The sequence below is a fragment of the Leguminivora glycinivorella genome, chromosome 3 (genome assembly GCF_023078275.1).
Source record: "Leguminivora glycinivorella isolate SPB_JAAS2020 chromosome 3, LegGlyc_1.1, whole genome shotgun sequence".
Classification (NCBI taxonomy): Eukaryota; Metazoa; Arthropoda; class Insecta; order Lepidoptera; family Tortricidae; genus Leguminivora; species Leguminivora glycinivorella.
The window spans coordinates 24,899,744-24,918,422 of NC_062973.1; the positions used below are offsets into that span (position 1 = coordinate 24,899,744).

General features: G+C 39.7%; 1 protein-coding gene across 1 annotated transcript; it reads left to right on the forward strand.

Moving 5' to 3' along the window:
- The first annotated feature begins 899 nt into the window (after positions 1-899).
- LOC125224733 (pickpocket protein 28-like) lies at positions 900-18,045 on the forward strand. Its single transcript, XM_048128171.1, has 12 exons — positions 900-1,008; positions 5,859-5,989; positions 7,024-7,150; positions 7,592-7,743; positions 10,075-10,183; positions 10,638-10,730; positions 11,253-11,392; positions 13,573-13,703; positions 14,548-14,607; positions 16,026-16,212; positions 16,982-17,155; positions 17,877-18,045. The coding sequence occupies exons 3-12, from the start codon at positions 7,106-7,108 to the stop codon at positions 17,911-17,913; spliced, it is 1,128 nt and encodes a 375-aa protein (XP_047984128.1). The 5' UTR covers positions 900-1,008; positions 5,859-5,989; positions 7,024-7,105; the 3' UTR covers positions 17,914-18,045.
- The last annotated feature ends 634 nt before the right edge of the window (positions 18,046-18,679 follow it).

The following is an 18,679-nucleotide window of genomic DNA, read 5'->3' on the forward strand; positions in this document are numbered from 1 at the left end:
GGCCGGTCCTACGTAGAAAAGTAAGTGCATGTTTTCTTGGGCGGGACATGTTGCTAGGCAGAGTGATGCCAGGTGGACTAAAATGTTAACGGAATGGTGGCCGCTTACAAATGTAAGAAACGCCTGGCATCCGTTGGCTCAAATCCACCAAGCTCCAAGCTCCAAGTGTCCAGCTTTGGACACTTGGAGGCCTTGATCATTTTTTCTTTGTATATGACATTTATTCCAGTTTATAGTTAAAATAGTAGTGTGTCTACTAAAAAATACAAATTAAATTATTTTCTATGAGGATAATTTAATTTGTTCTAAGAATCCGTTGGCTCGATGGGTGGACGACATCAGGAAAATAGCGGGTCACTACTGGATGAGACTAACCCAGGACCGGGAGAAGTGGCGTACTAGAACAGAGGCCTATGTTCAGCAGTGGGCGATAAAGGGCTGATATGATTATGATGTTTTTTTTTGGATGACGACCGGTATGTCGTAGTGGACCTGCCTACTAAGCCGACGGCCTTGCCTGTTTTTCAAAGTCAATCTTTCGTAAATCTCGTAACACTACACAAAAGGATGTATTCCTTCTTGAGTGTGTTAGTTTCTCTATGTCACTCACTTTTTACAAGGCAGAAAGAAAAAAAGGCCATACCTGTCTAATTTTTCTAGTGTGGCCAATTACTAATGAATATCCTTTCCAATAACTATAGGAGTTGCTACAAGTCTTCTGTTAAAATACTGTTATAATAGAAGTACTTAATAATAAATGTGACTTGAAAACTTTGACAAGTAGTTAGCTTATGCAGGTAGGTAAAAACAATGTAAATACTTCTGTCAAGTGTTGATAGTTTTTTAGGCAGAATAGATCTTTTATTTTCTATTTTCAGGATATTCTGGGTGGTCACATTCCTAGTCAGCATCAGTCTGTGTGTGCTCCTGATCAAAAACGTCTGGATCAAGTGGCAGACGAGTCCCGTTATCGTAGCTCTGAGTGAACAACTGGTATCCGTAGGAGAGGTAATTCATTCATTTATTGTGAGTCAGGCAAAAGATAAGATAAGATCAGAAGTATACTTGCGGGTAAGCGCTGGTGGCCTAGGGTAAGTGCTGGTGGCCTAGCGGTAAGAGCGTGCGATGCGGGTTCGAACCCCGGCTCGTACCAATGAGTTTTTCGGCAGATGTGTGCGAAATGTCATGTGATATTTTCCAGTCGCTTTTCGGTGAAGGAAAACATCGTGAGGAAACCGGACTTATTCCAATAAGGCCTAGTTGCCCTTTGGGTTGGAAGGTCAGATGGACGTCGCTTTCGTAAAACTAGTGCGTAGGCAGTAAGCCAAATCTTGGGATCAGTTGTCACAGCGGAAACCAGGCTCCCATGAGCTGTGGCAAATGCCGGGATAACGCAAGAACGATGATGAGTTAGAAAAGCGTACTTGAGTCGACCAACTCACCCTCCAAAGGAGAGGTATATCGTCAGTTAAAGTTGACGTGAATGTGCAGGATGGAAAAAATGACATGAACTTGCGTTTTGAATTTCAATGTGGAGCAAAATTCGATTAACCTTGTTGCCATGAAATCCCTTCTTTATTCATATTCATATTCATATTCATTTATTTCGTAAATGCACAGATACATTACACGTCAACAGTTACAGTTCATAAATATATTAAAATTTAGAATAATAATTAAACTTTAAATTTTTGAATTGAATTTAAGAGATCATAATACCTTATTAAAAGTAATTAGAATAATAATTGGATATATTACATAAATGTTTAAATGTCACAAAATTCTTTTACATCGTAGAATGCATTTTTGATTAACCATTTCTTCAATTTTTTATAAAAACAATTATCATTTTCTAAATTTTGAATGTCATTTGGAATGCAATTATAAATTTTTGTACCTATTACATAAGTAGTTTTGGTAGACTTGGTGAGTCTGCATTTGGTCGTGGCTAGTTTTCCTCTTTGTCTGTCCCTCAAACATCGCAGATTGTCAGGTCTTAAAGGAAAGTTATGAATGTTCGTTCTTACGAATTTAGCGACATTAAATATATACTGAGACGGCATCGTCATTATGTTTAAGGAGATAAACAAATGTCGGGCCGGTGAGCCTGGCGGGACGCGAGCTATTATTCTCACCGCCCTCTTCTGGAGCACGAAAGCGCGGCGCCAGTCGGCGGCGAGGCCCCACAACTCGAGACTTATAGTTCAGTACCGCATGGAATAGTGAGAAGTAGCTACTGCGCACTTGTGCTTGCGGAAGTATGCACGATAAGCGTTTTAAGGCGAAGCAGATACCACTCAACCTTCCACAGATGTTACCGATTTGAATGTCCCATTTTAGCGCAGAGTCGATTATCACACCTAGGAACTTGGCGTTTTTTACTTGTGGGAGGACCGTGCCATTAACCGTGACAGCGAGGGGCCTGAGTGGTCTCCCACCTAAGTTAAAATGTAACACCTGGGTTTTAGCGACGTTTAAAACTAGTCCATTGACAGAGAACCAATGGAGTAATTTTTGTACGTCGCTAGTGATTGATTTTTCCAAACTATCGATATCAGGGGCGATAAGGATGTTACAAGCATCGTCAGCAAAGATAAACATATTTCCGTCTACAGCATCCGGTAGGTCATTGACCTGTAAGAGGAAACATAAGTTTGCAAGCGAAGATCCCTGCGGAACCCCTATGTCCACACTGCCTTCGTCTGATTTAACTAGACCATTTTTCAATACGACTGACTGCTGTCTATTTTTTAAGTAGTCTACCATAAGTCGTAAAGTCGGGCCACGCAATCCGAAATGTTCGAACTTCGTGGCTAGCACGGAGTGGTCGCAGAGGTCAAAGGCGCGTGTCATGTCGCACAACAGAATGGCGACGTGTGACGCTTTTTCTTTGGCTTGCATAATGGAATCGAGAGTTTCGCGAATGACGGCAACACACGAGCGGTGGCGTCGATAGGCGTATTGTTTGGAGTGTAACAGGTTAAACTGTTCTAAAAATGAATACACTCGATTGCTTATCCCCACTTCGAATAATTTGGCCATAGTTGGTATTATGCTAATGGGTCTGTAGTTTTTTAGTTCGTCTTTTTGACCTTTTCCCTTATAGACGGGTACAACTTTCACCTTTTTTAATATAGTAGGGTATATTCCCAATTTTATGAATGAATTAAAAATTATAGTTAATTGCACGATGACGAATGGCAGTGCTATTTTGAGTAACTTTGTTGTAGTATCGAATATATCACAAGTGTTTTTGGTAGTTACTTGTGTTGCGATTTTGTACAACTCATCTTGGCTGAAGGGAGTTAATTTGATGGTAACAGGACTAGGCTTAGAAGAGTTGCATAACAATAGTTTAGCCAGTTCGGGACGAGCCGTGGGTGCGCATGTCGTATTTGCAGCTGATAGGAAAAAAGTGTTTATATCATTTGCTAACCGGTTGGGCGAGTCATATTGTTCACCGCGGGTATCTTTCATTATCTCTAAACTGCACTGTCGCTTGCCAGATGCGCGTCCAGTGACGTTGTTAATAATTTGCCACAGAGTTTTTTGTGTGTTATTACTGTGCGATAACATGTTTAAATAGTACTCTCGTTGAGTGTTAGCTAGACTTTGTTCAAATTTTAAGGACATCGATAATATTCGCTGTAGTAATTCGATGCTAGTTGGATTTCTTTTTGAGATGTCAATTAGTTGTATGAGCATTTGTTTTTGCATAATTAAGCTGTTAGTGAACCAAGGACAGTTATATTTTTTAGAATGGCAAATTGGACGATACGGAAAGCATATGTTTGAGGTGTTGTTTAGGACGTTTATTAGTGATGTTAAAAGGGCGATTGGGTCGTTATTTGCCCTCAATTCGATTTCGGGCCAGTCTATAGAGTGAAGGTGATCTTTAAAGGACCTGATTTTGTGCTGTGGAAATGTGCGTGAGGAAACGGGTAAAGTGTTAGTGATTTCGTGAGTGATTGTGAGTTTTTGTGCGTAGTGATCGGACAGGTGAGTTTCAACTGATTGTAGTTGTATGTTATGTGCGCTTAACAAGTTATTTGTGTAAATATGGTCTAAACACGTACTCGACATGTTTGAGACGCGTGTGGGAAAAGTGACCGATTGTATAAAATCGAAAGACGTGATCAAGTCTACCAAAGCGCACTTTTGTGTGGAATCGGCGAGATAATCAACATTGAAGTCGCCCATTATTATTATTTGCTTATTTTCTAATACTATCTTATCTAATAATTCTTCAAAACATAAAATGAATCGTTCAAACGTTGTCAGATTTGATCGGTAAATACATATTATGATTGCATTATATTTAGGAAGTTCAATTGCTGAAATTTCAAGGACATGTTCTGTTGATATATTACATATGTCAGTCCTTTCCAAGAATTGAAGGCTATCTTTTACATATATGGCAGAGCCACCATGTTCTAATGTTTGTCTACAGTAGCTACATGCTTAGATTTTAACCAATGCTCAGTTAAACATAAGATGTCACACTGTAATTCGTTGCAGAGTAATATGTCTATTTGTTTTGTCTTGCTAGCTAGACTTCTTATATTTTGATGACACAAAACTAGATGCTTACTATGTTTGGGTGCAGTCTTGATCGGTTTTCGCGGCTTGTCTTGGGTTATGTCTAGTGGGTTTTCTGGTGAGAAAGGGCTGCCATTGGTTTATGGTGACATGCATTGGCCACGCAGACGGTGACGTGAATTTCTCAAAAACCGATTCTGGGATGCCGATTTTATAAGATTTGTAGCTGTCTCGTTTCGACTGGATTTCTTCTACCACATATTCTCCACTATGTACATTTTTGAGGTGTTGAGCGACACTGCTCGTTGTAGAGTTTGTGTTGAAAAAGCATCCGTGTACATACTTCATGTTTTCGACGCCTTCTAAGTTGGTATTTTCTGCAGAGCCGCGCACTATTAGCTTGTTTAGTCGCTTGTTTTTATTTCTGTTGTGGGCTTTGGTCCCTTTGTTTTGAGGCGGCGAAAGATTTGTCTGAGAATTAGTTGGTGTGTCGAGATTTTGAATTAACGGTGTGTTATATTCACCTACTCTAGGAGTCGCGGGAGAGCCGGATTTCGTTGATGCGTCGTCGTCGCCTCCCATTGGCTCATTTTTGCTCGGCGGCGTGTCGTTGGCTGTAGTTGGCTTTGCGCTTGCTAGTGATTTGGCCTTCGATCTTGTTAGCACTGATCTGGTTGGTGGAGTGCTGTTGAGCTTTGACAGTGCTTCGAGCTTCGCAATTTGGTCGGTTAACGACTGAATCGTCTTTTGTTGGTTGGACAATTTTGAAGATAATTCTCGCGCTAACGCGATGGTGTTTTCATTTTCTTTTTTCACTGAACACAAGGCTTCTTTACACTTTTTAATAATAACTAAGTTTTGAGCGTTTTGCGTCATAGTAAAGTGCTGAAAATTATTTTTAAATAGGGAGACTAAGTGACTCGTGACGTTGTCTCGTGATGATATTTTTATTTATTTTTAAATATTTTACTTCATGCGTCACTTAACTACTATGTACTCTAGAGAGTAGAGATTCGATTTCGGAATCATTAGATTGCTCGGATATTAACATAAGCAGTTTGAAAACTTTGCCCCCTCGTAAAACAAATAACTATATATGTGTTATAAGTGTTAGGATCGGGGCTAAATCGCGATCAGTTGCATTTTGAAACTAATCTCAAAGGTTCCGGGGCGTTGCCGGCATTGTTTCGGCGAAGTTGCTTAGAACATAAATATTTATAAACAACTAAAATTACCTACACGTTGAAAAACAAAACAACTGCTTCATGTCTCAGGAGGTTCTTACTGTGCTAATTTATTTATTACTTCACCTGTTTTAGGTGCCGTTCCCTTCAGTGACAATTTGCCCACAAATCAAAGCGAAGCAATCGCTTTATAATTTCACTCACGAAACGATCGAGATTAAGAAAAAGATTGGATCACGTGTGACGAGTAACAGATCACATGATAAGTAAATTGAGTTTTCACCACACCAACTGGTAACGGCTTACTTTGATATTCGAAAACAGATAGCAAAATTGAATTTTATCCACAAGAGTGCAAAGTAATTTCATACAAATTTTAACTTGGTGTTTTAGCTAGCTGGTAGAATTTACCTATAAATGATGATTCTGAATCATAAATATTGAATAAATTGATGGATTTGATTTAGTTTAATGTTTTATAGTCAATAGTTTGTTCGTGTTGGTGTAGTGAAAAAATTGAGTTTCACTCGGAGGCAAAGTTTGTTTAACCTTCGTGCCTTGATCCCTCGCAACGCTCAAGATTCCACTTTTTAAACCACTCGCTACGCTCGCGGTTCAATTTTAAAATCTTTCGCTTGCTCGGGTATCAATATTGGCACGTGCGGTTAAACAACTACTTTACCCCCTTGTAAAACAAATAACTATTACTCATACCACTCTTTGTATATGTATATCGGGCGTTACAATATTCGAGCACGACCTTATTTATAATGTAGTTACGGATCTATAATTGTACATTGTTAAACATCTGATATCATCTGACGTCATGTATATATACAAAAACCTCGATAGAGATTGACTACGATCTTGTATTATTTACATGGCATCGAAACCAGGGGACCTATTTTTAAATCTCTAACGCATGAATTCGCCTTTCGAAAGTCTGTGGAAAACGACGTAATGCAACGACTTTCGAACGGCGAATTTATGCGTGCGACATTCAAAAATCGGTCCCCAGGTCCACAATGGGAAAAAGCACAAGTTCTTTGTAGAAAAACTTGCAAAGCGCCTTGTTGACGAAGGCTGGCAAATTTCTCGCACAACATATCGGTCCGTGATACAGCGAGGAAATGCCACAAGCATCGTTGGCACTTTACTTTAAACTAGTTACATATTTGTAGACGTAGTCTAAAGTTCAATAAATGTAAATTATTTTTCTTATGAAAATAAATGTACTTTTTCTAGACATGTCTATAGGTAGGTAATACATTACTATGCTAAAATATGTTTTATTTCATAGCATAGAAGATGATTCCTGGACCCACAAGTATGAGGACATCGGGCTAGTTTGCTTATTTGACTGGTCCATCGTTCCATACAGAATGCGGAACTTCTCTGATGCCGCAGCCGTTCAGCATATTATAGAGGTTAGTACGATAGTACTAGTCTTTATTATATTGTGTTAGTACCATGATTTTGTTTGTTCTTCTTAATATAGACTATGGTACCTAGATGAGGCATATAAGTCCCGGCTGGTAATCAGGACAAGTAATCAACAATTCGGATCCAAAACAGTTTTCAACTTATTTACAATAAATAAGTATCTACAACTCATTTTGTTAGCTCCAATAGAAGACCTTTCGTATTATTTTAGAATACTTTTTTTTTTAAGTTGTTGAATATTCCACAAATCTGGGAGGAATGGTAAAAGCGGGGGATAACTTTGCCCAGAAGTAAGACACCTTCAACACTTCTGGTATTTTGGGTGTCTATGGGCGGCAGTGATTGCTTACCATCAGGCGACCTGTCTGCTTGTTTGCCTCATATTTTATAAAAAAAACTGTAACAAAAGACTCAATTTTTTTTAGGTTTCTCCAAGCCTGAAAGATATATTTTACGCATGCCGCTGGAGAGGAAAGGATGTCTCGTGTCAGGACCTTTTCCAGCCCGTCCTTACTTCGGAGGGTTTGTGCTTTACCACAAACACCATGGCGGCAAGTGAAATCATTAGACAAGAAAAGTATGTACATTAGCTTAAGATTAGCCGCCTTTACACAGACGCTCTATCGCGCATGATACGGCAATCGCGTGTGAAATAATGCGCGTGTAAAGCCGACGGGAGGAGAAGGGAAACGCGCGATTGCGTACGCTGGAGCGGGCGTGCAACGTGGTTGAGGTTGCCTTTACACGTACGTTCATTCGCGCGCGCAACATGGCGGACATATGCTCGTGAACTAAAGAATTGGTGGTTGAATTAGTTGCTCTTTACAAATCGATACTATTAATAAGAATAAACAATAATAACGCGCACGATTCGCGCACGATTAGCCTTTACCACAGTATAATAAAGAGTACTATCGTACAGTATGGCCACTCCCGCTCCCCGCTGAAAGTGCCGCCCACCCCCTCTCGGTTACCTCACAGTTACCGCCTGTCAAAAACGCGAACAGTCGACCTGTCATATTTCACTCATACAAGCATAGTACGCGTTCATCTACACGATTTTAGAATGTGTGCTCGGAACGCGCCTCTTTCATATATTTGATCGCCAGTGTCCGAGGTGTGCCTTTACTCACGCTCTTTCCGTTCTCAAAAACGCGCAATCACGCGCGAAAGAACGTGAACCTTAAAAACTAACAACACTTAATCGCGCGTTCTATCCTGTACGCTCCGGGAACGCGCGATAGAGACATTTAGACCCTTTAAATTCTTAGAAATCACTTTCAACTCACGAAGAGTAATATTTTAACATCTCTTGGCGCCTTGGCGGTTTTAGCATCTCTTGGCCTACATTTATCCTATCCGCAGAACGTAGACTACTGTTATCACCGTATCTAATGTCAAGCTTAAGAATTTTCTGCGTTTGAGATTGTACGAGTAGGTTTTATTTACTTTCATCTGTTCGGTTGTCTGTCTGTAATCAAATCGTGCAAGTTAAATTAGACCCAATTCCCAGTTTCCGACTGAACTGAAATTTTGCGTATATGTAAATGTAAATTATTTAGTAAATGTAATTAGTTGTCAAGGTTCTTGGCCATCGTACACCACAACAACATAACTAAAATTTATCATTTAATTATGATTTGTTTAATGTATTTATTAATTTTAATATAGTTTAATTTAAAGTGATAAAAAATGTAATTTGTAATTTTAGGATAGGTTTTAATACTCATATTTTTTCTTGCTGTGCATATGTCGCAGTAAGATAGATAAAGCCGTTATATAGTTATAACCCTAGGAATATAATTATACGTCGTAACATAGTTAAACGAAAGCGATTAATTGCTATCTTACTAGGAATATAACTATAATACGTTACTAGTTTAGTCAAATAGTTATATGACTGGATTCAGTTTAGTGAAATGATTGTAGGCAGGAGTGTGGCGGTGCGGCGGAGGTATAGTTATAACCCTAGGGATATAATTATATGCGTTAAACAAACAAACCACAGTGAAGAATTGTTTAGGGCAAGAATTTGTTAATTATTTCCAATTCAATGTGCTTATTCTCTCTAAACACACAGACGGATGGACAGAGTCGCGACATAAGTGTTCCTTTTGATTTTTATGGTATAGAACTATAAAGAACCGGGACTACCGGTTCCAGTCCCACTTAGAGACGTATTATAATTATATCCCTAGACTAAGTTTAATCCAGTGATATAATTTTATAACTAAACTAGTACCTACCGCATTATAATTATATTCCTAGTAAGATGGTTATGAATCGCTTTTGTTTAGCTATGTTACGGCATATAATTATATCCCTAGGGTTATAACTATACCTCTGCCGCACCGCCGCACTCCTGCCTACAATCATTTCACTAGACTGAATCCAGTCATATAACTATTTGACTAAACTAGTAACGTATTACAGTTATATTCCTAGTAAGATAGAAATTAATCGCTTTCGTTTAACTATGTTACGACGTATAATTATATCCCTAGGGTTATAACTATATAACGGCTTTATCTATCTTACTGCGACACATACATGTTTTGGACGGCATTCTTATTTTAAACCTGTAACTTATAGCTGCTATAATAATGTATTGAATGTTGTCTGTTTTGTGTGCCTTATGAATAAAATAAAAAAAAATGTATATATAAATCTCTTGACAATGCAATTATTATCATGGAGCTGATCTGATGATGGAGCAGAAAGGTGGCCATAGGAACTCTGTAATGAAATGTATTCCCATCAAGTAAGGGTTTTTTTAGAAACGCCTCGGAGAGCAGTATATGACTGTTGAAAGAAAGGTACAGTCGGCGATAAAAACTTGTGCCAATTTTTTTTGTGTAAAAACTTTTCCTTTTACGAATTTTCTTTACAAAAATTACCCTTGTTTCAGTGTACAACAGGATTATTTTTACTTGAACAGCTCAATACCCAGCAAAAACTGGTCTCTAAAAGGGGGATACAATAGTAATGAAGAGGATGTGTATCCTAAAAGAGGCAGAGTGAGTAAGAAATAAATACATTAAACCCTAGGAAAATGTTAAAATATATCTAAAACATGATGTTGAAGCTATCTATAAAGTCAGCAATTGCCAATTTCATTTGACGCATTCGTAAGAATTGTATCCGTTTTGATCTAAATTCTTTATGGCCTAAACAAAAGTATTAGTAGTATTAAGTACGGTTATTAAGTTTTGACGACCGGTCTGGCGCAGTCGGTAGTGACCCTGCCTGCTACGCCGCGGTCCCGGGTTGGAATCCCGGTAAGGGCATTTATTTGTGTGATGAGCACAGATATTTGTTCCTGAGTCATGGATGTTTTCTATGTATATAAGTATTTATATACAACACAAGCCTTCTTGAGCTTACCGTGGGCCTCAGTCAATCTGTGTAAGAATGTCCTATAATATTTATTTATTTATTTATTTTATTTATTCTTAATAATTCCATCCTCAGGGAAACGGCGCAGACACTGACTTACGAGTTATTCTTAAGGAGCATACTATCGACCGGGACGGTTTATGCTATGGAGTCAATAAAGGTTACAAGGTTAGTACTGCGAGCTTGTCGGGCCATATTGTCAAGCACGGATCACTTTGCACAGACTCATGGTCACATTAGAATGAAAGAGAACTCTAAGGGCCACTTGCACCAACGAAACTGGAGGGTTAACCTACCATTTTATATGAAATTTGACATATGACAGCCCATCCCTGAGTTAAGTGGTTGGTGCAAGTGGGCCTATGTCAAATTCGGAACATCACAAAATTGGATAAAGAGAAATTATGATAATGATGGTGTTATGGTCTCTAAACAAGAGTTAGTAACAATAAAGCTCTGGTAAACACGCGTGTTTTAAATATTGAAAAACATATTTATTATGACGCTATTGGAGTCACGTTTCTAACAATAACTAATTCTTTGTCAGGCATCATTTTCGGCGGTTTCACTTCGTGCACTGCGCGAGCTAGTCACTAAGCGTGTTGCGTGCGCGCTGACTCGCGTGTTTTGGTTATTTACAGTTTATACATATATTAGGATTTTTTCTCTTAATTTACTGAATTATTTCAGGTGTATCTCCAGCACCCGGCAGATATGCCTCAATCTTCTCTCTACTACTATGCAGCGTTGCCAGAGCAGACCTCTTCCTTTGCAGTCAAATTTAGCGTCACAAATACTTCTGATACCTTAGAGAACTATCCTCCAAAAATGTAAGAACTAACCTTTCGTTCTTGTTTTTATATGACGTCCATACCTTTCAAGTACCGAAGTCCACCCAATAGTCACGCAACTTACATCTGATTTGAACATTTGGTACACGGACAACGGCACGATTGGCGGCAGAACTTCCTCAGTTCTGGCTGATTTGAAAACAATCATCGACCGATTCTGAGATGGCCTTGCGGTTAACTCTGCCAAGTGTGAGGTATATATTTCCGAGTCGATTTCTGTGGACAACAGGGCGTCTTTAATCAATGACATCAATAACCTCACGCCAAATATTTCGGTACTTACTCGTGAGAATCTTGCACTTTTAGGCGCCCCGATTTGCGATGAATAGATTCCGTCAGCCATAGACTCTAAAATTGAACAGTTTAATAAATGTTGAGATCTGCTTCTAAAAATTAACCCGCACATGGCTATCTATTTACTTCGTCTTTGCCTCTTTTCCCCAAAATTTTTGTACATCCTCCGTTGTTCCCCGATCTGGAAATTTCCTTCAATTACGGAGAATGTGGACCAGCTGCTGAAAGACACTGTGTGCAAAATTTTAAATATTTCAGTCACTCCTTCCAGTTGGTCACAGGCGATTCTCCCAATAAAATTCGGCGGTCTCGGTATTCGCACGACAAGTGGGTTAGCACTCCCGGCCTTTCTGTCGTCTATCCACAGCACTCTCACCCTCATTAGCGGTATTTTGCGTATTACTTCAACCGCTAATGTTCCGGTGGCGTGCTTGGCGGTCGCAGAATCGGCATGGGTCGCGAATCACCCCGGCGAACATTTACCGACGGAAAAAGCCAGTCAAGCTGCCTGGGATTCTGCGAGCATTAAGTTGCAACACATGCAGTTGGTTCAGAGTTCGCAGAACCAGTCTGAGCGTGCCAGGCTACTAGCCGTATCGGAGCCTGAATCGGGCCATTGCCTGCATGCGTTGCCATCGCGGAACATTGGCTCTGTACTGGATCCCTCTGCAGTGCGTATTGCAGTGTGCCTTCGCCTCGGTCTTAAGATCTGTGAGCCGCACGCGTGCAGTCGCTGTGGGAGTCCCGTGGACGCTCTGGGCCGGCATGGCCTACATTGTCAACAGAGCTCAGGTCGACTCTACAGGCATGCCACGATAAATGACCTCGTAAGACGTGCTCTCTCCACCGCCGCTCTTCCCGCAACTCTGGAGCCATCGGGTCTCTCTGCCGTGGATGGCAAGAGACCCGATGGGTGCACACTCGTGCCTTGGAATTTGGGTCGCGCCTTGGCGTGGGACGCCACCTGCGTCGACACTTTGGCTCCGTCCCACGTGGAGGGCTCGGCTAGGAAACCTGGGTCTGCCGCCGACCAAGCCCAAACGATAAAGCGCCGCAAATACTCTTTCTTAGTGAACGATTATGAGTTTGTGGCGCTAGCATTGGAGACTATGGGGCCTTGGTCGTCTGACACCAAAAATTTTATTAAAAAGGTGTCGGAACGCCTTATAGGTGTCTCGGGGGACCAAAGAGCCGGTTCCTTCTTTGCTCAGAGGTTGAGTCTGGCGGTGCAAAGGGGAAACGCCGCAAGCATTCTTGGGTCTATGCCGGAGGCAGGGGATCTGAGGGAGGTTTTTTATATTTAGTTATAACCTGCTTGTGTTAGTTTTAGTATTTAGGGTTTTAAGATTTAATTTTAAGTTAATTATAAGATTAGATATATTGTTCGTAGTCGTTGCTTAAATGTAATTTGTATTTTTATCATGAAATAAAGGCTAAAAGTACCGAAGCTACGAAAGCCTAACAGAAACGCCCACATCTCTACTTCTTCTTTTATGCATATTCGTAAAGTTTACGTAAGACCTTTACTTAGGTATATCGGTTCAATTCAATTAGTCGAGAAATGTTTAATTCTTCTTTTAATGTATCTCATACACAACTTTTTAGTTGAACGGTTACAGGTGCCGTAGTAGAATAGCATTTCTGCGACGCGAAACGAAAACGAAACGTCGCGAAAGGTAGTCTGGCACTGTCGCGCCAATACCCAAGAGCGATAGAGATAGATATCTACGAGCGTTTCATTTCGTGAGCGTTTCGTGAGCATTTGTGCCATTCGGCTACGTACCCAGAACAGTAAACACTTTTGAAGCGTTTTTTGATGCTCTAGTTTTTTTGCTGGCTGACTTTGTATGTATTGTTTTTTTCAGCCGCCAATGCTACTTTCCCAAAGAGCGTCAGTTGAAGTACTTCCGAACGTATACGCCGAACAACTGTCGACTGGAGTGCATGTCGGAATACACTTTTGACAGCTGTGGCTGTGTTTGGTTTCATATGCCACGTAAGTGGGCTAATAACCAGAGATCGGATTTTTGTGCGTCATCTCATACTAAAAGTCATTAAAATGACGTAAGTCACTAAGAATGTCGCAAATCCGTCCGATCTCTGCTAATAACATAGATCACTTTTAGACGGAGCGTTTCATTTCATTTCATTTATTCATAACAAAAAAATTGTGTTGAACATTAGCTTAAGATTAGAACTAGTACTAGTACATAATTATAATATTATATTTAAGCCAACTCTGTAAAAAGTTCTCGTATTAATTTAGTAAAGGACCGCAACCGCTTCATCCAGTTTAAGGGCATTTTAAGAATTTGGGACCCCCCAATTAGCGTAAGTTGTTAACAAAAATTAACTCGCTGTCTTTTTTGTGACGAAAGTTACTTAAGCATAAAATCTGTCTAAAGATCATTTAAAATTTACGTTCTGAATGTAGATTATCGCTTAAAGTTTATGTAATCAACACAAACAATATTTTTATAGAAATGCCATGCTTAATTATCGTCACAAAACTGACAGTGGTTTATCATCGTAGCTTGAGAGAAGGTACAGCGGGGCAAATCTCGACTGGGGGCAATTGTAATTAATCTATTTTTTCCATTATTACACTATGTTGAGTTCTACATGTATTCACTGAACACGCCTACCATATAACCGGTCGATACTCTATTTAATAATGCAAACATTGTAAAACATTTAAAAAATGGCCCAGTTACATTTGTCCCCCAGTCGAGATTTGCCCCGCTCTACCTTAAGCGTTTTGCGTTTTACAAGCATGTCGCGAAGGTCTACAACTCACAGAGCCAGTAGTTTAATCTGTTTGTTCTTCTTTTTAATTTCAGATAAAGACAGCTCTAGTATTTGCAGAGAACTGAAAAGAGGTTGCGTTATTAAAGCATTGGGTGAGATATGAGATATTTTACAATACCTAACCTTAGACCTGTCCAATATACAAAATTTAAATTTTGAAAAAACCCCCGACCGCGACATAGTGGACCGATTTTCATGAAACATGACTAAGAATACTCCCGACTAACTCAGCTTTAAAACAAAAAAAAATCTTTCGGGAGCTACGATGCCACAGACAGACACACACAACACGTCTGTCTGTTTGTCTGTCTAGACAGACAAACAGACAGGCGTGTCTAGACAGACAAACAGACAGACAGACAGACACGTCAAACTTATAACACCCCGTCGTTTTTGCGTTGGGGGATAAAAAAGTAAGCCCGAGAAGCGTTTGTCTTGACATCGCGAACGTGGATATGGAAGAAAACGATGTTACATCTGTTGGATATTTTACCACGGTGACATTCACACTTGACACTGATAATCATGTGCCTATTTCTTGGTAACTTTGTTACTCAGCGTCAATATTTCCTTGGTGACCAGGCAATGAACGGCGAAGTGCTACTGCCATCGACTATTGTCCCTATTGTCACAGGCCACGGGATGTTGTCATTGCCAAACAAACATCCCTATCCATAATACAAGAACTTCTTTTATCAAATTACTCATGTCAAAATAGTCGCTCTTCGGTGAAGGAAAACATCGTGAGGAAACCGGATTAACTAAAATAAGGCCTAGTTACCCTTCGGGTTGGAAGGTCAGATGGCAGTCGCTTTCGTAAAAACTAGTGCCTACGCCAAATCTTGGGATTAGTTGTCAAAGTAGACCCCAGCCTCCCAAAAGCCGTGGCAAATGCCGGGATAACGCAAGGAGGATGATGAGTCATGTCAAAATAAGTAGGATAGTCTAACAAAATGAAATAATTTGAATCGGGCCGCATTCTCTTTATATCTTATACTTTTAAATGAGCAATTCTTGTATATTTATTTATTTATTTATTTATATATATATTTATTTACACTGACGATCTCGGAAACCGCTCTAACGATTTCGCAGAAATTTGTTATGTGGGGGTTTTTGAGGGTGAAAAATCGGTCTAACTTATCCTTAGGTCCCGGAAAACGCGAATTTTCGAGTTTTCATGCGTTTTTCTTCGCGCGCCATCTCGTGTGCAGTAGTTGTACTGTTAAGACAGAATTCTTTCGGTCGATGTAAGTACTATTTATTGCAAACACTAGATGGCGACACAGGTCAAGGCTAAAACGAATAGAAAAATACACTATTTGAGTTTTTGTGGCGAAATGCGCGCCATCTCGTGTGGAGTAGTTGTGTTGTTAAGGCTGAGAATTCTTTCGCTCGATGTAGGTACTATTCATTTTTGAACTAGATGGCGACACATGTCAAGGATACGAAACAGAACCGAGCGAAGCTCGGTTGCCCAGATATTTGCTTATTGATTTCACATTTCCAGAGAGATACGCAGCGGAGGAAAGCCAACCTGACTCTAAAGTTGACAAATGCCAATGCCTTCCGCTCTGCATCGGCATTCAGTACGACGCTGAGGTCCTTAAGACGAAGTTCGATATCCACAGTCTGCTGAACGCTATGAAGGTTGTTTACCCTGAGTGGTATCAGAATGAAACGGATGGGGAACAAGGGTGAGTAAAAACTTGAATATTGTACATTGTTGACAATTTAAAAGTGCTTATTGTAAGCCTATTTGAATAAAGAATATTTTGACTTTGACAAAAATTTGTAATGTATAGCGGGGCAAATGTTACCGGTCCATTTTTTCCATGTTTTACAATGTTTGAATTATTAAATAGAGTGTCCACCGGTTATAAATGGTAGGCGTGTTCAGTGGATACATGTAGAACTCAACATCATAGTATAATAATGGAAAAAGTGGATCAGTTACAATTGCCCCCCCCGTCGAGATTTGCCCCGCTGTACCTTATAGATTTTTAAAACTTATTGCCTCTTTAGGTACTACATCTCTTTTAGTGACAATGCAATGCACATTGCAACAAACTGTATGCCTACTCGGTCTGACTACTGACTACTGGCTTCAACTTCGGTAGCATTTTCCCGATATCGGTTGTCGGAAGGCGTCCATGAGGAAAATAGCTTAGTGCCGTAGGGCATTAGGTCAGGCTATTTGTATTATTTCGTTTTTTAGTTATCATAATAAATCGGACTTAGCTATACAAGTACCTATATGCAAATACCCAAAGCACGAAATACTTATTCATTAAAATGTTTGCTGCATGTTTAAACATTAAAGTTTGATTTTCAAAATGCTTGGTCGATAAGTTGGTTCTTGTTTGCAAATATATATTATTATCTACATTCAATTATAAAAAAAAAACTCATTTTATTTTCTTCCGTACATTATTTATACCTAAATTAAATTCTTTTTTTTTCCAGGATGTCATACACGATGATTGAGCTGTACTACAAAGAGCCCCGCTACATGTCAATGCGCCGTTCGGAGCTGTTCGGTCTGACAGACTTCTTGGCAAACTGCGGAGGTTTACTCGGACTATTCCTCGGCTTTTCCTTCTTGAGTCTTGTCGAGATTTTCTACTACTGCACTCTGAGGTAAGATATATTTTATGTAGGGATAACTTTATCCTACACCAAGCGATGATGCTCTGGACGTTTGGCAAGATGCGGAGCTGTTCGGTCTGACAGACTTCTTGGCAAACTGCGGCGGGTTACTCGGTCTATTCCTCGGCTCTTCCTTCTTGAGTCTAGTCTAGATTTTCTACTTCTGCACTCTGAGGTAAGATACAATACAATACAAATACTCTTTATCGCACACTTCGATAAAATACAGCAATACGAAATAAAGAAGCACACACAAAGGTCAACAGCAGGCGGTCTTATCGCTATCTCTTACAGACAATCTTAAGATTCTTAAGGTATATGTTATGTAGGTATGACTTTATCCTGCACTAAGCAATGATATTTCGGACATTTAGTAAGATACATTTGAGACGAAAATCACCATTAAGAAATTTGTAGACATAATTATGTATATCAACACAGCGCTCCGAGCTATTCGGTCTCAGAGACCGCCTACCTAGCAAACTTCGGCAGATTTCCCGAACCATTCCTGTGTTTTTTTTCTCCTGAAATCTATCTTTATTATTTAAAATTAACTAGGTTATGGGACTACTGGGCATTTGGTAAAAGTTTATCGAACATATATACCATTTAATTTATACAATTAAACATAGATATTAGATAAGTTCGTTTGAAATATAGTTACAATAAATAAATCACCCTAATTATAATTTTTACCAACAACTTGTTTCAGGCTTGGCTGCACTCTCCGAAAGGATACGCGTACCTAATGAAAACGGCGTCAAAACAAAGTAGCTTTATCAGCTTAATTTAAATTATTCTCAATTCATTATGTAATCAGAATAAGTATTTTTCCCCTCACTAGCTCGGAAACACGTGTTTTGTCCTTTAATACCAGCGGGTAAAAACGCATTTTATCCACTAGTGGGTAAAGTAATTTGACCTTGAATAAAGTCACATTAACTGCTTTAAAATTGATAAAAGTAGGTGAATCTAGTAATAAAGATGATTTACCACCCGTGGAACTACTGGAAACAGTGATAAACGCATTTTTTGCGTTGTAGTTTCCTCGCTATAGTGAGGGGAAAAGTTTTGTGTTACACTCGGGTGCAAGTGTATTTTACTTTTCGTGTTAAAAAACTCGCAAGTTCAGGATTCTATTCTCGAACCACTCGCTTCGCTCGTGGTTCAACTATAGAATCCTTTTACTTGTTCGTTTTCAATTCCACACTCGGCGTTAAAATACAACTTTGCCCCCTTGTATAACAAATAACTATTTAAGTAATAATATTTGCAAATTTGGAGAGGACTGTAAGTGAATAAAGTGGAGAAGACTGCGCGCGTAGCCGAATGCACAAACGCTCACGACACGAAACGCTCGTAGATATCTATCTCTATCACTCTTGCGTATTGGCGCGACAGAGCTGGACTACCTTTCACGGAGTTTCGGCTACGGGGCCTGAGCAGGAGAGCGGACCCCGGCGCTAGACCGGGAAAACGTGAGGTTGAAGAAGGAGTTAATAATGTTAATATTTC